The sequence below is a fragment of the Pseudophryne corroboree genome, chromosome 8, assembly GCF_028390025.1.
Source record: "Pseudophryne corroboree isolate aPseCor3 chromosome 8, aPseCor3.hap2, whole genome shotgun sequence".
NCBI classification, from domain to species: Eukaryota; Metazoa; Chordata; class Amphibia; order Anura; family Myobatrachidae; genus Pseudophryne; species Pseudophryne corroboree.
The window spans coordinates 492,744,464-492,768,502 of record NC_086451.1 but is presented as its reverse complement, the minus strand read 5'-3'; the positions used below and the strand labels follow the sequence as shown (position 1 = coordinate 492,768,502).

At 52.3% G+C, this 24,039-nt stretch overlaps 1 protein-coding gene across 1 annotated transcript in view; it reads left to right on the top strand.

The window, feature by feature from the left end:
• Window positions 1–24,039, top strand: part of LOC134949702 (surfeit locus protein 1) — a 359,947-nt gene that overhangs the window by 69,354 nt on the left and 266,554 nt on the right. The window contains exon 4 of the mRNA XM_063938459.1: window positions 4,882–4,964. Coding sequence (XP_063794529.1) covers window positions 4,882–4,964 — 83 coding nt within the window. The remainder of the gene's footprint in view (window positions 1–4,881; window positions 4,965–24,039) is intronic.

Sequence of the window (24,039 nt, the reverse complement as noted above, 5' to 3'; positions counted from 1 at the left end):
CTTGTTCATTCCAAGGGTGGACAATTGGAAGGCAGACTTTCCCAGACTTTTGCCTTGGGAGTGGTCTCTTCAGTTAGTGGTATTCACCTAATTAGTTCAGGGGGGGAGGGTCAGCCAGAGGTGGACCTCATGGCATCTCGCCACAACTGCAAGGATCCTCTGTTTTGTGTTTTGGATCAGGTATCCAAGCACATTGTGGTGGAAGCCATGACTGTTTCTTTGATGTTTCCAATGTTGCCTCGCATTGTCAAATGAATTTGATCTCTCCTGAGACGCCAGTGATTCTTGTGGTTCCAAATGGGCCACGGTTGTCCTGGTACACTGATGTTCTCAAACTGCCCATGGATCCAGGTTGGCGCATACCTTTGTGACTAGATCTGTTGCAACAAGATCTGTTTCTACACCAGGACTTTTCTCGGCTGGTGTTAATGACGTGGCTATTAAAGCCAGTATCCTGAAGGCTAAAGGTTTTCTCTTCCAGTGTCATACAGACCATGTTGTGAGCCAGGAAACCTGTTTCTGCTAGAAACTACATAGTGTGGAGGATTTACATCTGTGGTGTGGAAGGAATGGGTTCCATAGTTCTTTTTGGCTTTCCTTATTCCTTGCTTTCCTTCAGGTTGGTTTGGAGGCGAGTTTTTGCCTGAGTTTGCTGAAGGTGCATTCGCTTACTTTCAAAGCAGGTTGGTTCTCCTCCCAGAGGATCGTACGTCTTTGCAGGGTGTTTTGCAGTATCAGCCTCTTTTTGTCTTTCCAGTGGCACCACAGGATCTGAATCTGCTCTTGTTGGCACTTCAAAAGGCTCAATTTGAACCTTTGGATTCAGTTTAGATCAAGTTTTTCCTGATGGCCATTGCGACATCCCAGCATGTTCATGAGCATGGGGCCTTGTCTTACAAGTCAGATTTCTCGTCTTGCATAAGGATCAGGCGGTATTGCGTATTATTCCATCATTACAACCAAAAGTTATGTATTTTCACATTAACTAGGAGATTGTTCTTCCTATTTTCTATCCTCCTTCCAGAGATCCGGAAGGTTTGGCTCTTTTGGATGTTGTCTGGGCCCTTTGCCAGTATTTGGACAGGACCGCCTTGTTACTTTCCTGGGGCTTTATGTGAATAAGCATGGTTGTCCGGCTTGTAAGCAGACTATTGCTCTATTGTCTATCCTCTCTATTATCCCCCAGGCTTACTCTGGTGTGGGGCTAGAATGGGTGTCGGCACACTTTACCAGGGCGGTAAGTGCTTCCCTGGCTGTAGAGCAAGGGCTTCTGCGAAGCAGTTGTGTTGTGCGGCCACCTGGTTCTTTGTCCACAGCGTTTCCAGATTTTACTGGTTTCCGGTGTTCACATCCAAGGATACTACTTTCAGACAGAAGGTTTTGCGAAAAAACATTTTTATTTATTATTTTTTTAGCGTACCCTTCCCTAGGGGCATTTTTTTTTTTTTTAGCTTAATATTTTTTAAGGAAAGTTTTACATACAATACACTAATATCCTCCAACAAACGTACCCCATAAAAAAAGAAATGGGGAGAGAAAAAAGAAAAAGGAAAAATTATAGTGCACCCTCATCATATTTCCAGAAAACAAGGTTTGTTAAGCTGAAGCGATTTATTCCTCCACTCAGATCATCCACGTTCCATAGGATTACATTATTCTGTCTCCTTATCCCTATAAAACAGACTAAGCAATAGGCATATCTGTAACATCAGAGAATGACTTAGATTTAGGGCAGACCTTGTTACACGTAGATTCTGCGTTTCTGGCCGTATCCAGTACGTAGATTTCTCATTTGCAATGATATTAACCAGCAAGATCCATTGGTTTAATATTGGACCCTATGAGCCATCGAAGTTCTAGCAATACTTACTTTAGCTAAACTACACATATTCAGAATGGGATGTGTTTAATTTGCCGGCTGTCGGGATCCCGGCGCAACAGGACTATTCCCACTTGTGGGCATCCACAACACCCGTAGAGTGGGAATAGATCCTCTGGCGAGCCACCGAGCCCACATGGGCACTCTTTGCGCTCGCCCTGCTGCTGGCTTTCTTGCGGGTGAAATGCCGGTATCGCGATATTGACAGCCGGCATCCCATTCGCTGGTAAATCATACTGAACCCTTCAAAACATATTGGGCACGATTCAATTCGGAGAGAGTTGAATAGTGCTGGGAATTGGCTTCCGGGGCGGTTCATTGTTGGAAGAACTGGCATTCTCCGACTTAAGTGCCCGGTGCGACGCTGTTTCCGCTGCGCTAAGGGCAGAAATCAGCATTGTGCCGGCACTTTTGTCAGATTTTTGCTCGCACCCTTCCAAAGGTGCGAGAAGAAATCCCGTCGTTGGGTGTCACAGGGCGCTGTATTGAATAGCCCCGGGAGCTCATTTCCACCGCTATTCAACTGTCTTCGAATTGAATCGTGCCCATTGTTTAGTAAACCTACTTGAATTATACCCAATAAACGTACTGTTAATGTGACTACAGCCCATGGGGCTCCAGGAGATTAACCACTATAACCTGATTCCACAACAATGATACGTGAGGGCAAGAATGGAACTACGGCAAGCCCACATTTAGGACATTAGGGAGTTTCCGGACCCTCAGATCCACACGGACGTACTAGGGTGAGATATACCTTGTGCAACAGAAACAGTTGTGTTTGTTAAATATGACTAGATATAGAGGACTCTCTAAAGCTAATCTCCACTCTCCTTCCCGTACAGCCACCACATCAGTCTCCAAATTTACTAAGGGCCGATAGCTCCTCCGAATGGTGATTTCTTATTATAAGACCGCATCCTATATGAATCTATAGACATTAAGGACTTTTTTTTAGGGGAGTCTTCAATAACTAAAGGACCCTTAGAGAACTGTGTAAAATGACGTAAGAACCCCAGAAGAATATAATTGACCCAGAGAGACTGTATAGCCCAGAGCTCAGACAAAGCTATAGAATGCCTTAGTGCGGTATCTGGATCTAATTCCTCCTTCCACAACAATTTTGAAGCAGATTCCCATATCCAGATCGCTTGAGCAATCAGACCTTGGAGGCCGCTCTTGAACGTCCCATGTCCCCCAGATCAGAAAACTTACTGTACAAAGGGGGTGATTCAGACCTGAACGCACGCAGGCGGTTTTTTGCAGTGCTGCGATCAGGTAGTTGCCGCCTATAGGGTGAGGGGGTAAACGCTGTGCAAGGGTACAGAGAGCTAGCCGCTGCGATGATCCGGCCTAGAGCTGACGTCAGGAACCCTCCCTTGAAATGGCTGGACACGCCTGCGTTCGCCCGGACACTCTTTAAAAATGGTCAGTTGACACCCACAAATGGCCTCTTCCTGTCAACCTTCTTGCGATCGCTTTCTTCGTTAGATCCATCGCTGTCTGGTGATCCCTGTTGCCGGCAGCCGTCGTGCCTGCGCATTGCGGAACATACGCATGCGCAGTTCAGACCCGATCGTACTGCTGCAAAAAAAGCTAGCGTGCGATTGGGTCTGAATGACCCCCAAAGATCCTTTTCTCTGATTCCGTCTGGGGGACACTGCGTTTTTTGTTCATTGGTTTGTAAGTTACACTGTGTATGTTGTAGGGCTACCTTTGAGGTTTTACTGCAGACCATGTGTTGCGGAGGTTGGGCACTACACTCTTAAAGTTATACTAGTCTAAGTAAGTGCCAGCTCCTACGGTCTTCTCGAGCACCCATGCGCACCAATGTCCCACAGATAGAATTGGAGAAAAGGTTTTAACTGTAGGTACAAAAATCCCATTATAATGCGAATATAATTTTTGGAAGTTTGAGGTATAAAACCTTTGTAGTCTCTGGGCCTTATTCGGACCCTGTTACAGATGGGCGAAAACATCGTAAACAGCCGAACAACTGTCGTGCTTCCGGAGGCGGAGGTGAAGCTTTGGGAGGGAGTACACTAGGAAACGCAGGCGTGTCATGGGCGTTTTCGGGGATGGCCGATGGTGTCGCCTGGGATTGGAAACATGGTGGTGCTCCTGCCTACGCTGCCATGTTGTGTTCATCCTCTGAGGTTTTTTCAATGTGATCACAATTGAATGTGCTGGGTGGCCCCCAGTACGCCAGTTTTTTTCTGACAAACCCCTTAGAGCGGCATCCTATTAGAATTACCACGGCTACTTACCGCTGATGGTGCTGTCCAGATAGCCCCGATGCCGGCGTTTATGGGGGATAAGTGCCCTTTTTTCCATGAAATTCCCCAAGAGTACATAGGTCCACGGCTTTTTGCGGATTCTATGTATTTTTCACACAAAAAAAATGTTTGTTTTCTTTCAGCTGGAAAAATGGGCTTAATTGGATAGGGGGAAGACCAAAAAAGGGGGGGGGGGGATGATTGCCGCTAATTGGATACCCCCCTTCGTGTATTGTAACACCGTCCCAGTGGGCTCCCTGTATAAAGATTCTGTGGGTTATTCAGAGTTTTGCTATTGTAGCAAAATCTGCAGCCACTGAAATCACATGATGGGGGCCGCCCAGCATGTGTTGCGCAGCCCCACAATTGCAAGCGCAATTCAATTGTGATCGCATCAAATAGAGGTTTATCCTTGCCTGTGCAGCTTGGCTGCATACACAGGTGGTCCGGCGCCATGTTTCCTATCTCAGGAAAAGCCGGCAACGTCATCAGCCCGCCCTGAAAACAGTCATGACACACCTGCGTTTCCTGCTCTCCTCACCCTCAATGCAGCACCTCCGCCCCCCGGACGCCCGTCGCCTGCCAATAGCTATGCAATGGTATCCTTCCGCAGACCCTTTGGGCGCGGCCTTGCACGTGAATGCAGCGACTGCGTGCAGCTCTGAATAAGGCCCTATGTCCAGTGGAGGAGAACGTCTCACAGAACGGTCTCGTTTTATTTTCCAGTTACAGAGGCGGAAGTGGAAGCTGAATCTAATAGAGCAGATGGGGTCTCAGTTTGATTCCAGTCCAATTCCTCTCCCGGCTGAGTGAGTATGGATGTAGACGTTAGAATCAGATGTACGCCCAACTAGAAGGTGCAATTGTGCACTTAGGAAAAAACCATTTTGTATTTAACCTATTTGTTTTAGCTTAATGTATAAATGTTTTTATTTACATTTTTATTTATTGAATTGCAATTCCTTCTTTTCACGACAAGAAAGAAGATGCAGCTTTTTTGTATTTTTAAGGTAGCGTTATAATGCACCAATATCACACTTGTGCCCAGATTTATCAAGCCTTAGAGAGTGATAGGCATGGTGATAAAGTACCAACCAATCAGCTCCTCACTGTCATTTTTCAATCACAGCCTGTAACATGGCAGTTAGGAGCTGATTTGCTGGTGCTTTAGCAGCGTGCAATTTATCACTCCCCATGGCTTGATCAGTCTGGGCCTAAAAGATACTGAAACAATTGGCAGATTAATTACCAAAATCCCCTAGTTCAGATGTGATGTTTCCACACAATGTCCTCAGGAGGCAGCACTCTGACAGATTGTCAGTGGCAGTACAATTACCCCTGTTCTCCCTTGGCTCCCTTATTCTGTGCCCCCTGTGTCTCCCTTATTCTGTGTGGTATCGCTAGTTTCAAGTTTCTAGGGACCACAATCTCCCAGGAACTAAGGAAGTTCAACATCCCACAGAAGCTTCTGCTCCTCTTCTACTCCGCGATTGTGGAGTCGGTACTGTGCTTCTCGATACTCGTATGGTACAGCTCCGCCAGCGCGAGGGACAGATGCAGGCTCCAAAAGGTGGTCAGAACCGCAGAGAAGATGATCGGGCCGACTTCCCTCAGTCCAGGACCTGTATCTGTCCAGAGCTAAAAAGCGGGCAACGAAGATAGTAAAGGACCAGCTACACCCCGGCCACAGCATGTGTAACTTGCCTCCTCCAGGCAGGCGTTACAGGGCCGTCCCTACCAGGTCCACCAGAAGCCTCAAAAGTTTCTTTCTCCAAGCGTCCCACCTGCTGAACTCCTGAACATTGACTGACTAGACGTACATGTAACTAACGTGTCCCTACGTTATACCTATCTGTGTGACTTTACTTGCCGTCCTCCCCCCCCCCCCCCCTCCCCCCCCCCCCCACACACACAAACACACACACACGCCAATAAAGCTGACTCTGATGATGCCTCCCCGGGCTGATACTGTATTACCATGCATCCAGTGAGGGGCTGTAGGGGGTTGCTGAGGAGGTCTATGTGCCCCTCCCCGGGCTGATACTGTATTACCATGCATCCAGTGAGGGGCTGTAGGGGGTTGCTGAGGAGGTCTATGTGCCCCTCCCCTGGGCTGATACCATATTACCATGCATCCAGTGAGGGGCTGTTTGGGGTTGCTGAGGAGGTCTATGTGCCCCTCCCCCGGGCTGATACCATATTACCATGCATCCAGTGAGGGGCTGTAGGGGGTTGCTGGGGAGGTCTATGTGCCCCTCCCCCGGGCTGATACCATATTACCATGCATCCAGTGAGGGGCTGTAGGAGTTGCTGGGGAGGTCTATGTGCCCCTCCCCCGGGCTGATACCGTATTACCATGCATCCAGTGAGGGGCTGTTTGGGGTTGCTGAGGAGGTCTATGTGCCCCTCCCCCGGGCTGATACCATATTACCATGCATCCAGTGAGGGGCTGTAGGGGGTTGCTGAGGAGGTCTATGTGCCCCTCCCCCGGGCTGATACTGTATTACCATGCATCCAGTGAGTGGCTGTAGGGGGTTGCTGAGGAGGTCTATGTGCCCCTCCCCTGGGCTGATACCATATTACCATGCATCCAGTGAGGGGCTGTTTGGGGTTGCTGAGGAGGTCTATGTGCCCCTCCCCCGGGCTGATACTGTATTACCATGCATCCAGTGAGGGGCTGTAGGGGGTTGCTGGGGAGGTCTATGTGCCCCTCCCCCGGGCTGATACCATATTACCATGCATCCAGTGAGGGGCTGTAGGAGTTGCTGGGGAGGTCTATGTGCCCCTCCCCCGGGCTGATACCGTATTACCATGCATCCAGTGAGGGGCTGTTTGGGGTTGCTGAGGAGGTCTATGTGCCCCTCCCCCGGGCTGATACTGTATTACCATGCATCCAGTGAGGGGCTGTAGGGGGTTGCTGGGGAGGTCTATGTACCCCTCCCCCGGGCTGATACCATATTACCATCCATCCAGTGAGGGGCTGTAGGGGGTTACTGGGGAGGTCTATGTGCCCCTCCCCCGGGCTGATACCATATTACCATGCATCCAGTCTGGAGCTGTAGGGGGTTGCTGAGGAGGTCTATGTGCCCCTCCCCCGGGCTGATACTGTATTACCATGCATCCAGTGAGGGGCTGTAGGGGGTTGCTGGGGAGGTCTATGTGCCCCTCCCCCGGGCTGATACCGTATTACCATGCATCCAGTGAGGGGCTGTAGGGGGTTGCTGGGGAGGTCTATGTGCCCCTCCCCCGGGCTGATACCGTATTGCCATGCATCCAGTGAGGGGCTGTAGGGGGTTGCTGGGGAGGTCTATGTGCCCCTCCCCCGGGCTGATACCATATTACCATGCATCCAGTGAGGGGCTGTAGGGGGTTGCTGGGGAGGTCTATGTGCCCCTCCCCCGGGCTGATACCGTATTACCATGCATCCAGTGAGTGGCTGTAGGGGGTATCTGGGGAGGTCTATGTGCCCCTCCCCCTGGCTGATACCATATTACCATGCATCCAGTGAGGGGCTGTAGGGGGTTGCTGGGGAGGTCTATGTGCCCCCCCCCCTGGGGCTGATACCATATTACTATGCATCCAGTAAGGGGCTGTAGGGGGTTGCTGGGGAGGTCTATGTGCCCCTCCCCTGGGCTGATACTGTATTACCATGCATCCAGTGAGGGGCTGTAGGGGGTTGCTGGGGAGGTCTATGTGCCCCTCCCCCGGGCTGCTACCATATTACCATGCATCCAGTGAGGGGCTGTAGGGGGTTGCTGGGGAGGTCTATGTGCCCCTCCCCCGGGCTGATACTGTATTACCATGCATCCAGTGAGGGGCTGTAGGGGGTTGCTGGGGAAGTCTATGTACCCCTCCCCCGGGCTGATACCATATTACCATGCATCCAGTGAGGGGCTGTAGGGGGTTGCTGGGGAGGTCTATGTGCCCCTCCCCCGGGCTGATACCATATTACCATGCATCCAGTGAGGGGCTGTTTGGGGTTGCTGAGGAGGTCTATGTGCCCCTCCCCTGGGCTGATACCGTATTACCATGCATACAGTGAGGGGCTGTAGGGGGTTGCTGGGGAGGTCTATGTGCCCCTCCCCCGGGCTGATACCGTATTACCATGCATCCAGTGAGGGTCTGTAGGGGGTTGCTGGGGAGGTCTATGTGCCCCTCCCCCGGGCTGATACCGTATTACCATGCATCCAGTGAGGGGCTGTAGGGGGTTGCTGGGGAGGTCTATGTGCCCCTCCCCCGGGCTGATACCGTATTACCATGCATCCAGTGAGGGGCTGTAGGGGGTTGCTGGGGAGGTCTATGTGCCCCTCCCCCGGGCTGATACCGTATTACCATGCATCCAGTGAGGGGCTGTAGGGGGTTGCTGGGGAGGTCTATGTGCCCCTCCCCCGGGCTGATACCATATTACTATGCATCCAGTGAGGGGCTGTAGGGGGTTGCTGGGGAGGTCTATGTGCCCCTCCCCCGGGCTGATACTGTATTACCATGCATCCAGTGAGGGGCTGTAGGGGGTTGCTGGGGAGGTCTATGTGCCCCTCCCCCGGGCTGATACCATATTACCATCCATCGAGGGGCTGTAGGGGGTTACTGGGGAGGTCTATGTGCCCCTCCCCCGGGCTGATACCATATTACCATGCATCCAGTCTGGAGCTGTAGGGGGTTGCTGAGGAGGTCTATGTGCCCCTCCCCCGGGCTGATACTGTATTACCATGCATCCAGTGAGGGGCTGTAGGGGGTTGCTGGGGAGGTCTATGTGCCCCTCCCCCGGGCTGATACCGTATTACCATGCATCCAGTGAGGGGCTGTAGGGGGTTGCTGGGGAGGTCTATGTGCCCCTCCCCCGGGCTGATACCGTATTACCATGCATCCAGTGAGGGGCTGTAGGGGGTTGCTGGGGAGGTCTATGTGCCCCTCCCCCGGGCTGATACCATATTACTATGCATCCAGTGAGGGGCTGTAGGGGGTTACTGGGGAGGTCTATGTGCCCCTCCCCCGGGCTGATCCATATTATCATGCATCCAGTGAGGGGCTGTTTGGGGTTGCTGAGGAGGTCTATGTGCCCCTCCCCTGGGCTGATACCGTATTACCATGCATACAGTGAGGGGCTGTAGGGGGTTGCTGGGGAGGTCTATGTGGCCCTCCCCCGGGCTGATACCGTATTACCATGCATCCAGTGAGGGGCTGTAGGGGGTTGCTGGGGAGGTCTATGTGCCCCTCCCCCGGGCTGATACCGTATTACCATGCATCCAGTGAGGGGCTGTAGGGGGTTGCTGGGGAGGTCTATGTGCCCCTCCCCCGGGCTGATACCATATTACCATGCATCCAGTGAGGGGCTGTAGGGGGTTGCTGGGGAGGTCTATGTGCCCCTCCCCCGGGCTGATACCGTATTACCATGCATCCAGTGAGGGGCTGTAGGGGGTTGCTGGGGAGGTCTATATGCCCCTCCCCCGGGCTGATACCGTATTACCATGCATCCAGTGAGGGGCTGTAGGGGGTTGCTGGGGAGGTCTATGTGCCCCTCCCCCGGGCTGATACCGTATTACCATGCATCCAGTGAGGGGCTGTAGGGGGTTGCTGGGGAGGTCTATGTGCCCCTCCCCCGGGCTGATACCATATTACCATGCATCCAGTGAGGGGCTGTAGGGGGTTACTGGGGAGGTCTATGTGCCCCTCCCCCGGGCTGATCCATATTATCATGCATCCAGTGAGGGGCTGTAGGGGGTTGCTGGGGAGGTCTATGTGCCCCTCCCCCGGGCTGATACCATATTACTATGCATCCAGTGAGGGGCTGTAGGGGGTTGCTGGGGAGGTCTATGTGCCCCTCCCCCGGGCTGATACTGTATTACCATGCATCCAGTGAGGGGCTGTAGGGGGTTGCTGGGGAGGTCTATGTGCCCCTCCCCCGGGCTGATACCATATTACCATCCATCCAGTGAGGGGCTGTAGGGGGTTACTGGGGAGGTCTATGTGCACCTCCCCCGGGCTGATACCATATTACCATGCATCCAGTCTGGAGCTGTAGGGGGTTGCTGAGGAGGTCTATGTGCCCCTCCCCCGGGCTGATACTGTATTACCATGCATCCAGTGAGGGGCTGTAGGGGGTTGCTGGGGAGGTCTATGTGCCCCTCCCCCGGGCTGATACCGTATTACCATGCATCCAGTGAGGGGCTGTAGGGGGTTGCTGGGGAGGTCTATGTGCCCCTCCCCCAGGCTGATACCGTATTACCATGCATCCAGTGAGGGGCTGTAGGGGGTTGCTGGGGAGGTCTATGTGCCCCTCCCCCGGGCTGATACCATATTACCATGCATCCAGTGAGGGGCTGTAGGGGGTTACTGGGGAGGTCTATGTGCCCCTCCCCCGGGCTGATCCATATTATCATGCATCCAGTGAGGGGCTGTAGGGGGTTGCTGGGGAGGTCTATGTGCCCCTCCCCCGGGCTGATACCATATTACTATGCATCCAGTGAGGGGCTGTAGGGGGTTGCTGGGGAGGTCTATGTGCCCCTCCCCCGGGCTGATACTGTATTACCATGCATTCAGTGAGGGGCTGTAGGGGGTTGCTGGGGAGGTCTATGTGCCCCTCCCCCGGGCTGATACCATATTACCAACCATCCAGTGAGGGGCTGTAGGGGGTTACTGGGGAGGTCTATGTGCCCCTCCCCCGGGCTGATACCATATTACCATGCATCCAGTCTGGAGCTGTAGGGGGTTGCTGAGGAGGTCTATGTGCCCCTCCCCCTGGCTGATACCATATTACCATGCATCCAGTGAGGGGCTGTAGGGGGTTGCTGGGGAGGTCTATGTGCCCCTCCCCCTGGCTGGTACCATATTACCATGCATCCAGTGAGGGGCTGTAGGGGGTTGCTGGGGAGGTCTATGTGCCCCCCCCCCCCCCTGGGGCTGATACCATATTACTATGCATCCAGTGAGGGGCTGTAGGGGGTTGCTGAGGAGGTCTATGTGCCCCTCCCCTGGGCTGATACTGTATTACCATGCATCCAGTGAGTGGCTGTAGGGGGTTGCTGAGGAGGTCTATGTGCCCCTCCCCCGGGCTGATACTGTATTACCATGCATCCAGTGAGGGGCTGTTTGGGGTTGCTGAGGAGGTCTATGTGCCCCTCCCCTGGGCTGATACCATATTACCATGCATCCAGTGAGTGGCTGTAGGGGGTTGCTGAGGAGGTCTATGTGCCCCTCCCCTGGGCTGATACCATATTACCATCATCCAGTGAGGGGCTGTAGGGGGTTGCTGGGGAGGTCTATGTGCCCCTCCCCCGGGCTGATACCATATTACCATGCATCCAGTGAGGGGCTGTAGGGGGTTGCTGGGGAGGTCTATGTGCCCCTCCCCCGGGCTGATACCATATTACCATGCATCCAGTGAGGGGCTGTAGGGGGTTGCTGGGGAAGTCTATGTGCCCCTCCCCTGGGCTGATACCATATTACCATGCATCCAGTGAGGGGCTGTAGGGGGTTGCTGGGGAGGTCTATGTGCCCCTCCCCCGGGCTGATACCATATTACCATGCATCCAGTGAGGGGCTGTAGGGGGTTGCTGAGGAGGTCTATGTGCCCCTCCCCTGGGCTGATACTGTATTACCATACATCCAGTGAGGGGCTGTAGGGGGTTGCTGAGGAGGTCTATGTGCCCCTCCCCTGGGCTGATACCATATTACCATCCATCCATCCAGTGAGGGGCTGTAGGGGGTTGCTGAGGAGGTCTATGTGCCCCTCCCCTGGGCTGATACCATATTACCATGCATCCAGTGAGTGGCTGTAGGGGGTTGCTGAGGAGGTCTATGTGCCCCTCCCCTGGGCTGATACCATATTACCATGCATCCAGTGAGGGGCTGTAGGGGGTTGCTGAGGAGGTCTATGTGCCCCTCCCCTGGGCTGATACCATATTACCATGCATCCAGTGAGGGGCTGTAGGGGGTTGCTGGGGAGGTCTATGTGCCCCTCCCCCGGGCTGATACTGTATTACCATGCATCCAGTGAGTGGCTGTAGGGGTTTGCTGGGGAGGTCTATGTGCCCCTCCCCCGGGCTGATACTGTATTACCATGCATCCAGTGAGTGGCTGTAGGGGGTTGCTGAGGAGGTCTATGTGCCCCTCCCCCGGGCTGATACTGTATTACCATGCATCCAGTGAGGGGCTGTTTGGGGTTGCTGAGGAGGTCTATGTGCCCCTCCCCTGGGCTGATACCATATTACCATGCATCCAGTGAGTGGCTGTAGGGGGTTGCTGAGGAGGTCTATGTGCCCCTCCCCCGGGCTGATACTGTATTACCATGCATCCAGTGAGGGGCTGTAGGGGGTTGCTGGGGAGGTCTATGTGCCCCTCCCCCGGGCTGATACCATATTACCATGCATCCAGTGAGGGGCTGTAGGGGTTGCTGAGCAGGTCTATGTGCCCCTCCCCTGGGCTGATACCATATTACCATCATCCAGTGAGGGGCTGTAGGGGGTTGCTGGGGAGGTCTATGTGCCCCTCCCCCGGGCTGATACCATATTACCATGCATCCAGTGAGGGGCTGTAGGGGGTTGCTGGGGAGGTCTATGTGCCCCTCCCCCGGGCTGATACCATATTACCATGCATCCAGTGAGGGGCTGTAGGGGGTTGCTGGGGAAGTCTATGTGCCCCTCCCCTGGGCTGATACCATATTACCATGCATCCAGTGAGGGGCTGTAGGGGGTTGCTGGGGAGGTCTATGTGCCCCTCCCCCGGGCTGATACCATATTACCATGCATCCAGTGAGGGGCTGTAGGGGGTTGCTGAGGAGGTCTATGTGCCCCTCCCCTGGGCTGATACTGTATTACCATACATCCAGTGAGGGGCTGTAGGGGGTTGCTGAGGAGGTCTATGTGCCCCTCCCCTGGGCTGATACCATATTACCATCCATCCATCCAGTGAGGGGCTGTAGGGGGTTGCTGAGGAGGTCTATGTGCCCCTCCCCTGGGCTGATACCATATTACCATGCATCCAGTGAGTGGCTGTAGGGGGTTGCTGAGGAGGTCTATGTGCCCCTCCCCTGGGCTGATACCATATTACCATGCATCCAGTGAGGGGCTGTAGGGGGTTGCTGAGGAGGTCTATGTGCCCTTCCCCTGGGCTGATACCATATTACCATGCATCCAGTGAGGGGCTGTAGGGGGTTGCTGGGGAGGTCTATGTGCCCCTCCCCCGGGCTGATACTGTATTACCATGCATCCAGTGAAGGGCTGTAGGGGGTTGCTGAGGAGGTCTATGTGCCCCTCCCCCGGGCTGATACTGTATTACCATGCATCCAGTGAGGGGCTGTTTGGGGTTGCTGAGGAGGTCTATGTGCCCCTCCCCCGGGCTGATACTGTATTACCATGCATCCAGTGAGGGGCTGTAGGGGGTTGCTGAGGAGGTCTATGTGCCCCTCCCCCGGGCTGATACTGTATTACCATGCATCCAGTGAGGGGCTGTAGGGGGTTGCTGGGGAGGTCTATGTACCCCTCCCCTGGGCTGATACTGTATTACCATGCATCCAGTGAGGGGCTGTAGGGGGTTGCTGAGGAGGTCTATGTGCCCCTCCCCTGGGCTGATACTGTATTACCATGCATCCAGTGAGTGGCTGTAGGGGGTTGCTGAGGAGGTCTATGTGCCCCTCCCCCGGGCTGATACTGTATTACCATGCATCCAGTGAGGGGCTGTTTGGGGTTGCTGAGGAGGTCTATGTGCCCCTCCCCTGGGCTGATACCATATTACCATGCATCCAGTGAGTGGCTGTAGGGGGTTGCTGAGGAGGTCTATGTGCCCCTCCCCCGGGCTGATACTGTATTACCATGCATCCAGTGAGGGGCTGTAGGGGGTTGCTGGGGAGGTCTATGTGCCCCTCCCCCGGGCTGATACCATATTACCATGCATCCAGTGAGGGGCTGTAGGGGTTGCTGAGCAGGTCTATGTGCCCCTCCCCTGGGCTGATACCATATTACCATCATCCAGTGAGGGGCTGTAGGGGGTTGCTGGGGAGGTCTATGTGCCCCTCCCCCGGGCTGATACCATATTACCATGCATCCAGTGAGGGGCTGTAGGGGGTTGCTGGGGAGGTCTATGTGCCCCTCCCCCGGGCTGATACCATATTACCATGCATCCAGTGAGGGGCTGTAGGGGGTTGCTGGGGAGGTCTATGTGCCCCTCCCCTGGGCTGATACCATATTACCATGCATCCAGTGAGGGGCTGTAGGGGGTTGCTGGGGAGGTCTATGTGCCCCTCCCCCGGGCTGATACCATATTACCATGCATCCAGTGAGGGGCTGTAGGGGGTTGCTGAGGAGGTCTATGTGCCCCTCCCCTGGGCTGATACTGTATTACCATACATCCAGTGAGGGGCTGTAGGGGGTTGCTGAGGAGGTCTATGTGCCCCTCCCCTGGGCTGATACCATATTACCATCCATCCATCCAGTGAGGGGCTGTAGGGGGTTGCTGAGGAGGTCTATGTGCCCCTCCCCTGGGCTGATACCATATTACCATGCATCCAGTGAGTGGCTGTAGGGGGTTGCTGAGGAGGTCTATGTGCCCCTCCCCTGGGCTGATACCATATTACCATGCATCCAGTGAGGGGCTGTAGGGGGTTGCTGAGGAGGTCTATGTGCCCCTCCCCTGGGCTGATACCATATTACCATGCATCCAGTGAGGGGCTGTAGGGGGTTGCTGGGGAGGTCTATGTGCCCCTCCCCCGGGCTGATACTGTATTACCATGCATCCAGTGAAGGGCTGTAGGGGGTTGCTGAGGAGGTCTATGTGCCCCTCCCCCGGGCTGATACTGTATTACCATGCATCCAGTGAGGGGCTGTTTGGGGTTGCTGAGGAGGTCTATGTGCCCCTCCCCCGGGCTGATACTGTATTACCATGCATTTAGTGAGGGGCTGTTTGGGGTTGCTGAGGAGGTCTATGTGCCCCTCCCCCGGGCTGATACTGTATTACCATGCATCCAGTGAGGGGCTGTAGGGGGTTGCTGGGGAGGTCTATGTGCCCCTCCCCCGGGCTGATACTGTATTACCATGCATCCAGTGAGGGGCTGTAGGGGGTTGCTGAGGAGGTCTATGTGCCCCCCCTGGGGCTGATACTGTATTACCATGCATCCAGTGAGGGGCTGTAGGGGGTTGCTGAGGAGGTCTATGTGCCCCCCCTGGGGCTGATACTGTATTACCATGCATCCAGTGAGGGGCTGTAGGGGGTTGCTGGGGAGGTCTATGTGCCCCTCCCCCGGGCTGATACTGTATTACCATGCATCCAGTGAGTGGCTGTAGGGGTTTGCCGGGGAGGTCTATGTGCCCCTCCCCTGGGCTGATACCATATTACCATCCATCCATCCAGTGAGGGGCTGTAGGGGGTTGCTGAGGAGGTCTATGTGCCCCTCCCCTGGGCTGATACCATATTACCATGCATCCAGTGAGTGGCTGTAGGGGGTTGCTGAGGAGGTCTATGTGCCCCTCCCCTGGGCTGATACCATATTACCATGCATCCAGTGAGGGGCTGTAGGGGGTTGCTGGGGAGGTCTATGTGCCCCTCCCCCGGGCTGATACTGTATTACCATGCATCCAGTGAAGGGCTGTAGGGGGTTGCTGAGGAGGTCTATGTGCCCCTCCCCCGGGCTGATACTGTATTACCATGCATCCAGTGAGGGGCTGTTTGGGGTTGCTGAGGAGGTCTATGTGCCCCTCCCCCGGGCTGATACTGTATTACCATGCATTTAGTGAGGGGCTGTTTGGGGTTGCTGAGGAGGTCTATGTGCCCCTCCCCCGGGCTGATACTGTATTACCATGCATCCAGTGAGGGGCTGTAGGGGGTTGCTGGGGAGGTCTATGTGCCCCTCCCCCGGGCTGATACTGTATTACCATGCATCCAGTGAGGGGCTGTAGGGGGTTGCTGAGGAGGTCTATGTGCCCCCCCTGGGGCTGATAATGTATTACCATGCATCCAGTGAGGGGCTGTAGGGGGTTGCTGAGGAGGTCTATGTGCCCCCCCTGGGGCTGATACCGTATTACCATGCATCCAGTGAGGGGCTGTAGGGGGTTGCTGGGGAGGTCTATGTGCCCCTCCCCCGGGCTGATACTGTATTACCATGCATCCAGTGAGTGGCTGTAGGGGTTTGCCGGGGAGGTCTATGTGCCCCTCCCCCGGGCTGATACTGTATTACCATGCATCCAGTGAGGGGCTGTAGGGGGTTGCTGGGGAGGTCTATGTGCCCCTCCCCTGGGCTGATACCATATTACCATGCATCCAGTGAGGGGCTGTAGGGGGTTACTGGGGAGGTCTATGTGCCCCTCCCCCGGGCTGATACTGTATTACCATGCATCCAGTGAGTGGCTGTAGGGGTTTGCTGGGGAGGTCTATGTGCCCCTCCCCCGGGCTGATACTGTATTACCATGCATCCAGTGAGGGGCTGTAGGGGGTTGCTGGGGAGGTCTATGTGCCCCTCCCCTGGGCTGATACCGTATTACCATGCATCCAGTGAGGGGCTGTAGGGAATTGCTGGGGAGGTCTATGTGCCCCTCCCCCGGGCTGATACCATATTACCATGCATCCAGTGAGGGGCTGTAGGGGGTTGCTGGGGAGGTCTATGTGCCCCCCCTGGGGCTGATACTGTATTACCATGCACCCAGTGAGGGGCTGTAGGGGGTTGCTGGGGAGGTCTATGTGCCCCTCCCCCGGGCTGATACCATATTACCATGCATCCAGTGAGGGGCTGTAGGGGGTTGCTGGGGAGGTCTATGTGCCCCTCTCCCGGGCTGATACCGTATTACCATGCATCCAGTGAGGGGCTGTAGGGGGTTGCTGGGGAGGTCTATGTGCCCCTCTCCCGGGCTGATACCGTATTACCATGCATCCAGTGAGGGGCTGTAGGGGGTTGCTGAGGAGGTCTATGTGCCCCTCCCCTGGGCTGATACCATATTACCATGCATCCAGTGAGGGGCTGTAGGGGGTTGCTGGGGAGGTCTATGTGCCCCTCTCCCGGGCTGATACCGTATTACCATGCATCCAGTGAGGGGCTGTAGGGGGTTGCTGGGGAGGTCTATGTGCCCCTCTCCCGGGCTGATACCATATTACCATGCATCCAGTGAGGGGCTGTAGGGGGTTGCTGGGGAGGTCTATGTGCCCCTCTCCCGGGCTGATACCGTATTACCATGCATCCAGTGAGGGGCTGTAGGGGGTTGCTGAGGAGGTCTATGTACCGTCTTCCTAGAATAATAGAGAGAGACTGATGTTAAGGGGGGTATGCTTGTATGTATGATGCCTCCCTCCTCATGTTAACCCTAAAGAGTTATTTGTGATGTCACAACTCTTGTATAGATGGAGGGAGGAGAAATGGCAACTTAGATAATTCACATGCGGCATTTCAGAAACAAACATGGCAACAAAACTCATACAAAACCTTATATACTGTTATACCCTCACCCACAATATCTGCTGCACTAACTTACAGTACATAATACAGTATATTCACTGGCAATTGTCACATTCCTCTTCATTCTGAAATGTGACCAGAAGATTTGGTTTCTTCCATGGGACCAGCAATGGTACACTCCTTTTCTGTGGTGGCATATGCCATCTTCCGACCCTTCAACTTCCTTGACAGAAAGGTCATTGGGTGGTTTAGAACCTCCTCTCCCACTGGGCTTATCACTGTCACAAATCCATGTTCCAAGGCTGCAGTTTGTCCCAAGATCCGTTTTTGAAAGTCGGGGGAAGCTAACACTTGGGGGGCATTGTGGTGAAATCCCTGCTCGCATTCTGGGTTCCCTTGCATGTTTCTTTTTAGTGAGATAAGTCAATGACTTGGTGATAGGGGCAGTGGTACCTGGCAGTACCTAGGAAAGTCCATATCTTTGGTTAGATGGTCTGTGCTATTGTAGTGTTTCTCCTAGCTGTGCAGGCTCCTTCTACCCTATGCCCCAGATACTGCACTTCTGCCATTTCCATGTGTCATTTGCCAAGCCTAATAGTCAGTCCTGATAATACGTCCTAAAACTTTATGGACATGTGCCAAGTGATTCTTCCAGCTGTCGATGAACATGTCATTGAGGTCGGCACGAGCATAGTATTGACCGCTCTATTTCTCTGGAAAGTAGCTGGCGCATATGGGCATATAATTATGCCAGTCCTCTTAAATCCACGGTGGTATGTAGCCTGTGCAACAGTTCATCAATCTATTTCATGGGATAAGTATCCGTTACAGTCGCTTCGTTTAATCTGCGGTAGTCCACGCAGAATCTAGTGATTTGCTCCTTCTTGGCGACTTACACTACGCTGCTGCCCAGGGGCTTTTGGATGGGACAGTTATTTGTAAGGCCAACATCTCATCTTCGGTTTTATTTGTTTAGCTATATTGAAGGTCCATCTACATGTTGACTGCCTGAATGGTTATACATGGTGGGTGTTGAGGTAAGCGTGCCCTAGCAAACATGGAACTGGGCCGGCTGCGCCTGTAAAACCTCCCCCATCTGCCTGTGCTGTAGCGTTCTCCCTTGTCCGATATAAGTGTACATATGTGACGGTCGGGAGAAATAGGCGCCTACTAGTAGTAGTATTTTAGAAACTATAATAGCATGGACATAAAATTAATATAATAAAAATAAAGTTGTGCTCTTGCCAGAGGAATGCATACATGTGAATGGACCCAGGTAGGGAGTCTTTAACAGGAATCAACTATTAATAGAAGCATGATATTGCATTTTCTAAAATAATAAACCTAGTAGGTGCCTGTTTCTTTTTCATCCACTAGGGGTCACTGGAGTACTCTTGGGATATGGACGGGGTGTTAGCAGGGATAGGCACATTTAAATATTTAAATTAGTAACCCTCCACCCCCTCCATACTCCCAAGATACCTCAGTGTTTTTTAACATCAATAGTTTTTATTGAATTTTATATTGAATGCAAAAAGCAAAAAGGGGATAAAGAAAAAAAAGGGAGGGGGGGTACAGAAAAAAACCAGGGTGGGGAGGGATGTACACGTCAATAAAATGCAACTGACATATAAAACAGATAGCATAACACTAAGTAGGTATACAGGTATCCTAGACATGTTAACAGTTTGAAATGCGCATAGGTGTTTCAATATGGATTCTCTACTCCAAGAAACCGGTGGGCATCGGTTGATAACATCATAAATGTAGTGTCTAGTAAGAAGGACCAGAGGGGAAAGTATGGGAGAAAGAGCACTCAGGAAGTAGAAGGTTCCTCATTCAGACTGAATTGTATAGGGGACGACTGCCCCGGGTGTGATATGTAGGTGGAGCCCTCCCCCTCCGTGACGAATTCATGCCAATGGAACCATTTCACCATGGGAGAGGAAGCAGAGGAGGAGTAAGGCATACATTCGGTTTCCATAGAATAATGAAAATTAACTTTATGGAACACCTTTAGAACAGGTGGGACCGCCACCTGCTTCCAGGCTTGGGCCAGGGTTGCCCTTGCTGCGATACAGATGTGTCCCAACAAGTACCTCTGAGAGGATGATACCTCCAGGGGATACATATGTAGGAGAGCCTGATCTGGGGATGGGCTTAAAGATAGGCCTAGAACTTTATTTATTAGCGTAAATACTTCTGCCCAGAAAGTTTGGAGAAGGGGACATGACCAGAAAATATGGTATACATGCCCTATCTCTCCGCAATTTCTCCAGCATAGTGGTGAGCAGGAGGGCCAAAAGGTGTGCAGTCTGTCTGGGGTCAGATATAATCTATTCAGTAGTTTAACATGCATTTCCGAATGATTTAAACAGCGAGACATGCGAAATGTTAAACGGTATAATTTCTCCCATTGTGCCTCTGCTATGGGAATACCCAAGTCTCCCTCCCAGCTCCTCTGAGCGTTAGACTTTTGGTATGGGACTAATGAGATGAGTGTGTTGTACCAATAAGTTATATCTTTAGTTGATGAAGATAATACTATGCGGGATCGGATAGACTGAGCCAAAGAGCTGGGGGGAGTTTGTACTGTAGGTAGGCTTTGAAACCAGTGTCTGATCTGGAAGTAGTGAAACAGTTCAGCACTTGGGAGGGAGAATTTATCGTGCAATTGGGCAAATGTAAGGAGGGTAGATCCGTCCAACAAGTCTCCAAGGGTATGAATATTACAAGCAGTCCACGTAGAGATATGTAAGTTGGGAATTAACTTACTCACTGCTTTAAGTGAAAGGGTTGTGTGAGGGGTAGTAATGCTAGGAAGTTTACTCATCAAATTATCCCATATTCGTAAGGAAGAAGCCGTAGAGGGAAGAACATTCAAACCATTTGGACGGAGGACCTTAGGGGTCCATAGCAAATCTGCTAAGGGGTATCCTATGCACCCGACCTTCTCAATGTGGGCCCAGAGGGGAGCGGGATTGGATATGTTTCAAGATTTCAATTGGGCAAGCACACATGCTTCCTGGTACATACTTAGGTCAGGCAATGCGAGGCCTCCTCTATGTCGGGGAAGAATCATTCTAGCGTGTGCCAGTTTTGGGGGGTGCGATTTCCATAGGTATTTCGTCAGAACTATTTTGCATTTATCGAGGTACGGTTTGGGAAAAGAGTAAGGTATAGTGCGAAATAAATACATGAGTTTGGGTAGTAAGGACATTTTAAAGGCGGATAAACGTCCCAGCCAGGATATCTCATACAGCAACCATGAGGATGTCAGGATCTGGAGAGTGAGTATCAGGGGGGGGAGATTTAAATCGAACACAGCCGAGGAGGTAGGAGGGATATGAATCCCGAGGTATGTAAGTGAGTTGAGTTTCCAATTGTATGGATATTGAGATCGTAAAGTGGCCGTGAGTGTATCGGGTAATTGGACCGGCAAGGCTTCGGTTTTTGTTGTATTCAGTTTGTAGTATGATGCCTCACTGAAGTCGTGTAGTATGGAATGTAATTTCGGGAGAGAGGAGGAGGGGTGAGATACAAAGAGGAGAACGTCGTCGGCAAAGAGGCACAATTTATGGGAGAGTCCGCCATGGGTCAGGCCTGGGAATGCAGCATCTGCTCTAATTTTAGCTGCCAGGGGTTCAATACCCAGAGCATATATCAACGGTGAGAGAGGGCAGCCCTGGCGGGTACCATTAGTGATTGGGAAGGCGTCCGACAGAAATCCATTACTAAAGACTCTAGCTGACGGTAGGGTATATAATGCTAAGATTGACGCCAGAATCTGGGCCGAGAAACCAAATTTAACCAAAACAGTACGCATATATAGCCAATTCAGTCTGTCGAACGATACCTCAGTGTTTTTTTGTGCCTTGCCGGGATGGCACACGGAGAGATCTCCAGGTTTAATTTTTCTCTTTCTAAAGAATTTTTATTTCTCTCCCATCCTAGAGGATGCTGGGATCCACATTAGTACCATGGGGTATAGACAGGTCCCTTGGGAGCCATGGGCACTTTAAAAGTTTAATAGTGTGGGCTGGCCTCTCCCTCTATGCCCTTCCTACCAGACTTGGTTTAGAAAATGTGCCCGGAGGAGCCGGTCACAGCTATGGGAGCTCCTAGGAGGCTTCTCCTCAGAGCGGATCCAGCACTCACCAGTGCCATTTTCTCCCTGGAGATCACACAGAAGAGACGCTGACAGGGAGCGCTGCCCTCCACGTAACTCCAGCATACCTCTGCGGTACCAGGGTGTTACTGACACTAAGAAATCCTCCCTTACGTTCCCTGCATCTAAGGAACTAAACGCATTGTTTGAAAAATCCTGGGAAAACCCAGAGAAAAAATTCCAGATCCCAAAGAGGTTTCTCATTGCTTTTCCTTTCCCTGAGGAGGACAGGAAAAAGTGGGAAATCCCACCGGTAATAGACGCTCTGTATCTTGGTTGTCTAAGAGGGTGGTTTTACCTGTCCCTGGGTCCACTGCTTTAAAAGAGCCGGCTGACCGTAAAGTTGAGACTACACTCAAATCACTATACACTGCTACTGACGTAGCTTTAAGACTCACTATTGCTTGTGTGTGGATTTCTAAAGCCATAGTAAAGTGGTCAGGCACATTACTAGGGGAATTGGATTCTATGGATAGAAGTGACATTGAATTGTTTTAAGTCACATACAGGATTCTGCAGGTTTCATGGTGGAGGCCATGAAGGACCTTGGACATCTAAATGTGAGGGCTTCTTCCATGGCTGTCTCGGCAGGCAGGGAACTCTGGCTGCGCCAATGGTCTGCGGATGCGGAATCCAAGAAAAGTGTGGAGAACCTACCCTTCACAGGTCAGGGTCTGTTTGGGAAAGCATTAGATGCGTGGATCTCCACGGCAACTGCGGGTAAGTTAACCTTCCTTCCCTCAGCAACACCGCCAACTAGGAAATCTTATCCTACGTCTTCTGTGCAGTCCTTTCGGACCACAAAAGTTAAAAAGTCCAAACCCCCTTCCACTTTCTTTAGGGGAGGTCGGGGAAAATCCAGAAAACCTGCTCCAACAGGTTCCCAGGAACAGAAACCTGTTTCTGCTTCCTCAAAATCCTCGGCATGATGGTGGACCTCCCAGCCTGGAGATCGGGCAGGTGGGAGCAAGACTCAGAAATTTCAGTCATGTCTGGGCGTCATCATGCCTAGACCCCTGGGTACAAGATATTGTTACCCAGGGGTACAGACTGGAGTTTCAAGAACTCCCACCTCACAGATTCTTCAAATCCAGGCTTACCAGCTTTGCTGACAGAAAGTGCTATCCTACAGGAAGCCATTCAAAAATTACTAAGGTCAAATGTCATTGTTCCAATTCCAACTCGCCTAACAAACAAGGGTTATTACTCAAACCTGTTTGTGTTACTGAAACCGGATGGTTCGGTCAGGCCAATATTGAACCTAAAGTCATTGAACCCTTATTTGAGGGAATTCAAATTCAAGATGGAGTCTCTGAGAGCGGTGATCTCAGGTCTAGAGGAGGGGGAATTTCTAGTATCCCTAGATATCAAGGATGCATACCTCCACATCCCGATCTGGCTGCCTCACCAGGCTTATCTAAGATTTACGCTGCTGGACTGTCACTATCAGTCCCAGGCACAGCCGTTTGGCCACTCCACGGCACCAAGGGTGTTCACCAAGGTCATGACAGAGATTATGCTACTCCTCCGCAAGCAGGGTGTGAACATAGGGGGTAATTCCAAGTTGATCGCAGCAGGAATTTTGTTAGCAGTTGGCCAAAACCATGTGAACTGCAGGGGAGGCAGATATAACATGTGCAGAGAGAGATAGATTTGGGTGTGGTGAGTTCAATCTGCAATCTAAATTGCAGTGTAAAAATAAAACAGCCAGTATTTACCCTGCACAGAAACAAAATAACCCACCCAAATCTAACTCTCTCTGCAAATGTTATATCTGCCCCCTTGCAGTGCACATGGTTTTGCCCAACTGCTAAAAAATTTCCTGCTGCGATCAACTTGGAATTACCCCCATAATTCCTTTTCTGGACGATCTGCTGATAAAAGCGTCTTCCAGGGAAAAGCTGTTAATGAGCATTGCTCTCTCAACTCAACTACTCCAGGATCATGGATGGATCCTGAATCTTCCAAAGTCTCATTTGGAGCCGACAAGGAGACTGTCCTTCCTGGGGATTTTCCTTGACACGGAAGTACAGAGGGTGTTTCTGCCAGTGGAGAAAGCGTTGGTGATACAAACAATGGTCCGGGATGTCCTGAAGCCAGCCCGGGTATCGGTTCATCAGTGCATTCGCCTTCTAGGGAAGATGGTTGCCTCCTACGAGGCTCTTCAGTACGGAAGATTTCATGCACGGTCTTTCCAACTGGATCTCCTGGACAAATGGTCGGGATCTCTTCACATGCACCAGAGGATACGTCTGTCACCGAAAGCCAGTATCTCGCTCCTCTGGTGGCTGCAAACTTCTCGCCTACTAGAGGGCCGCAGGTTCGGGGTTCAGAATTGGAT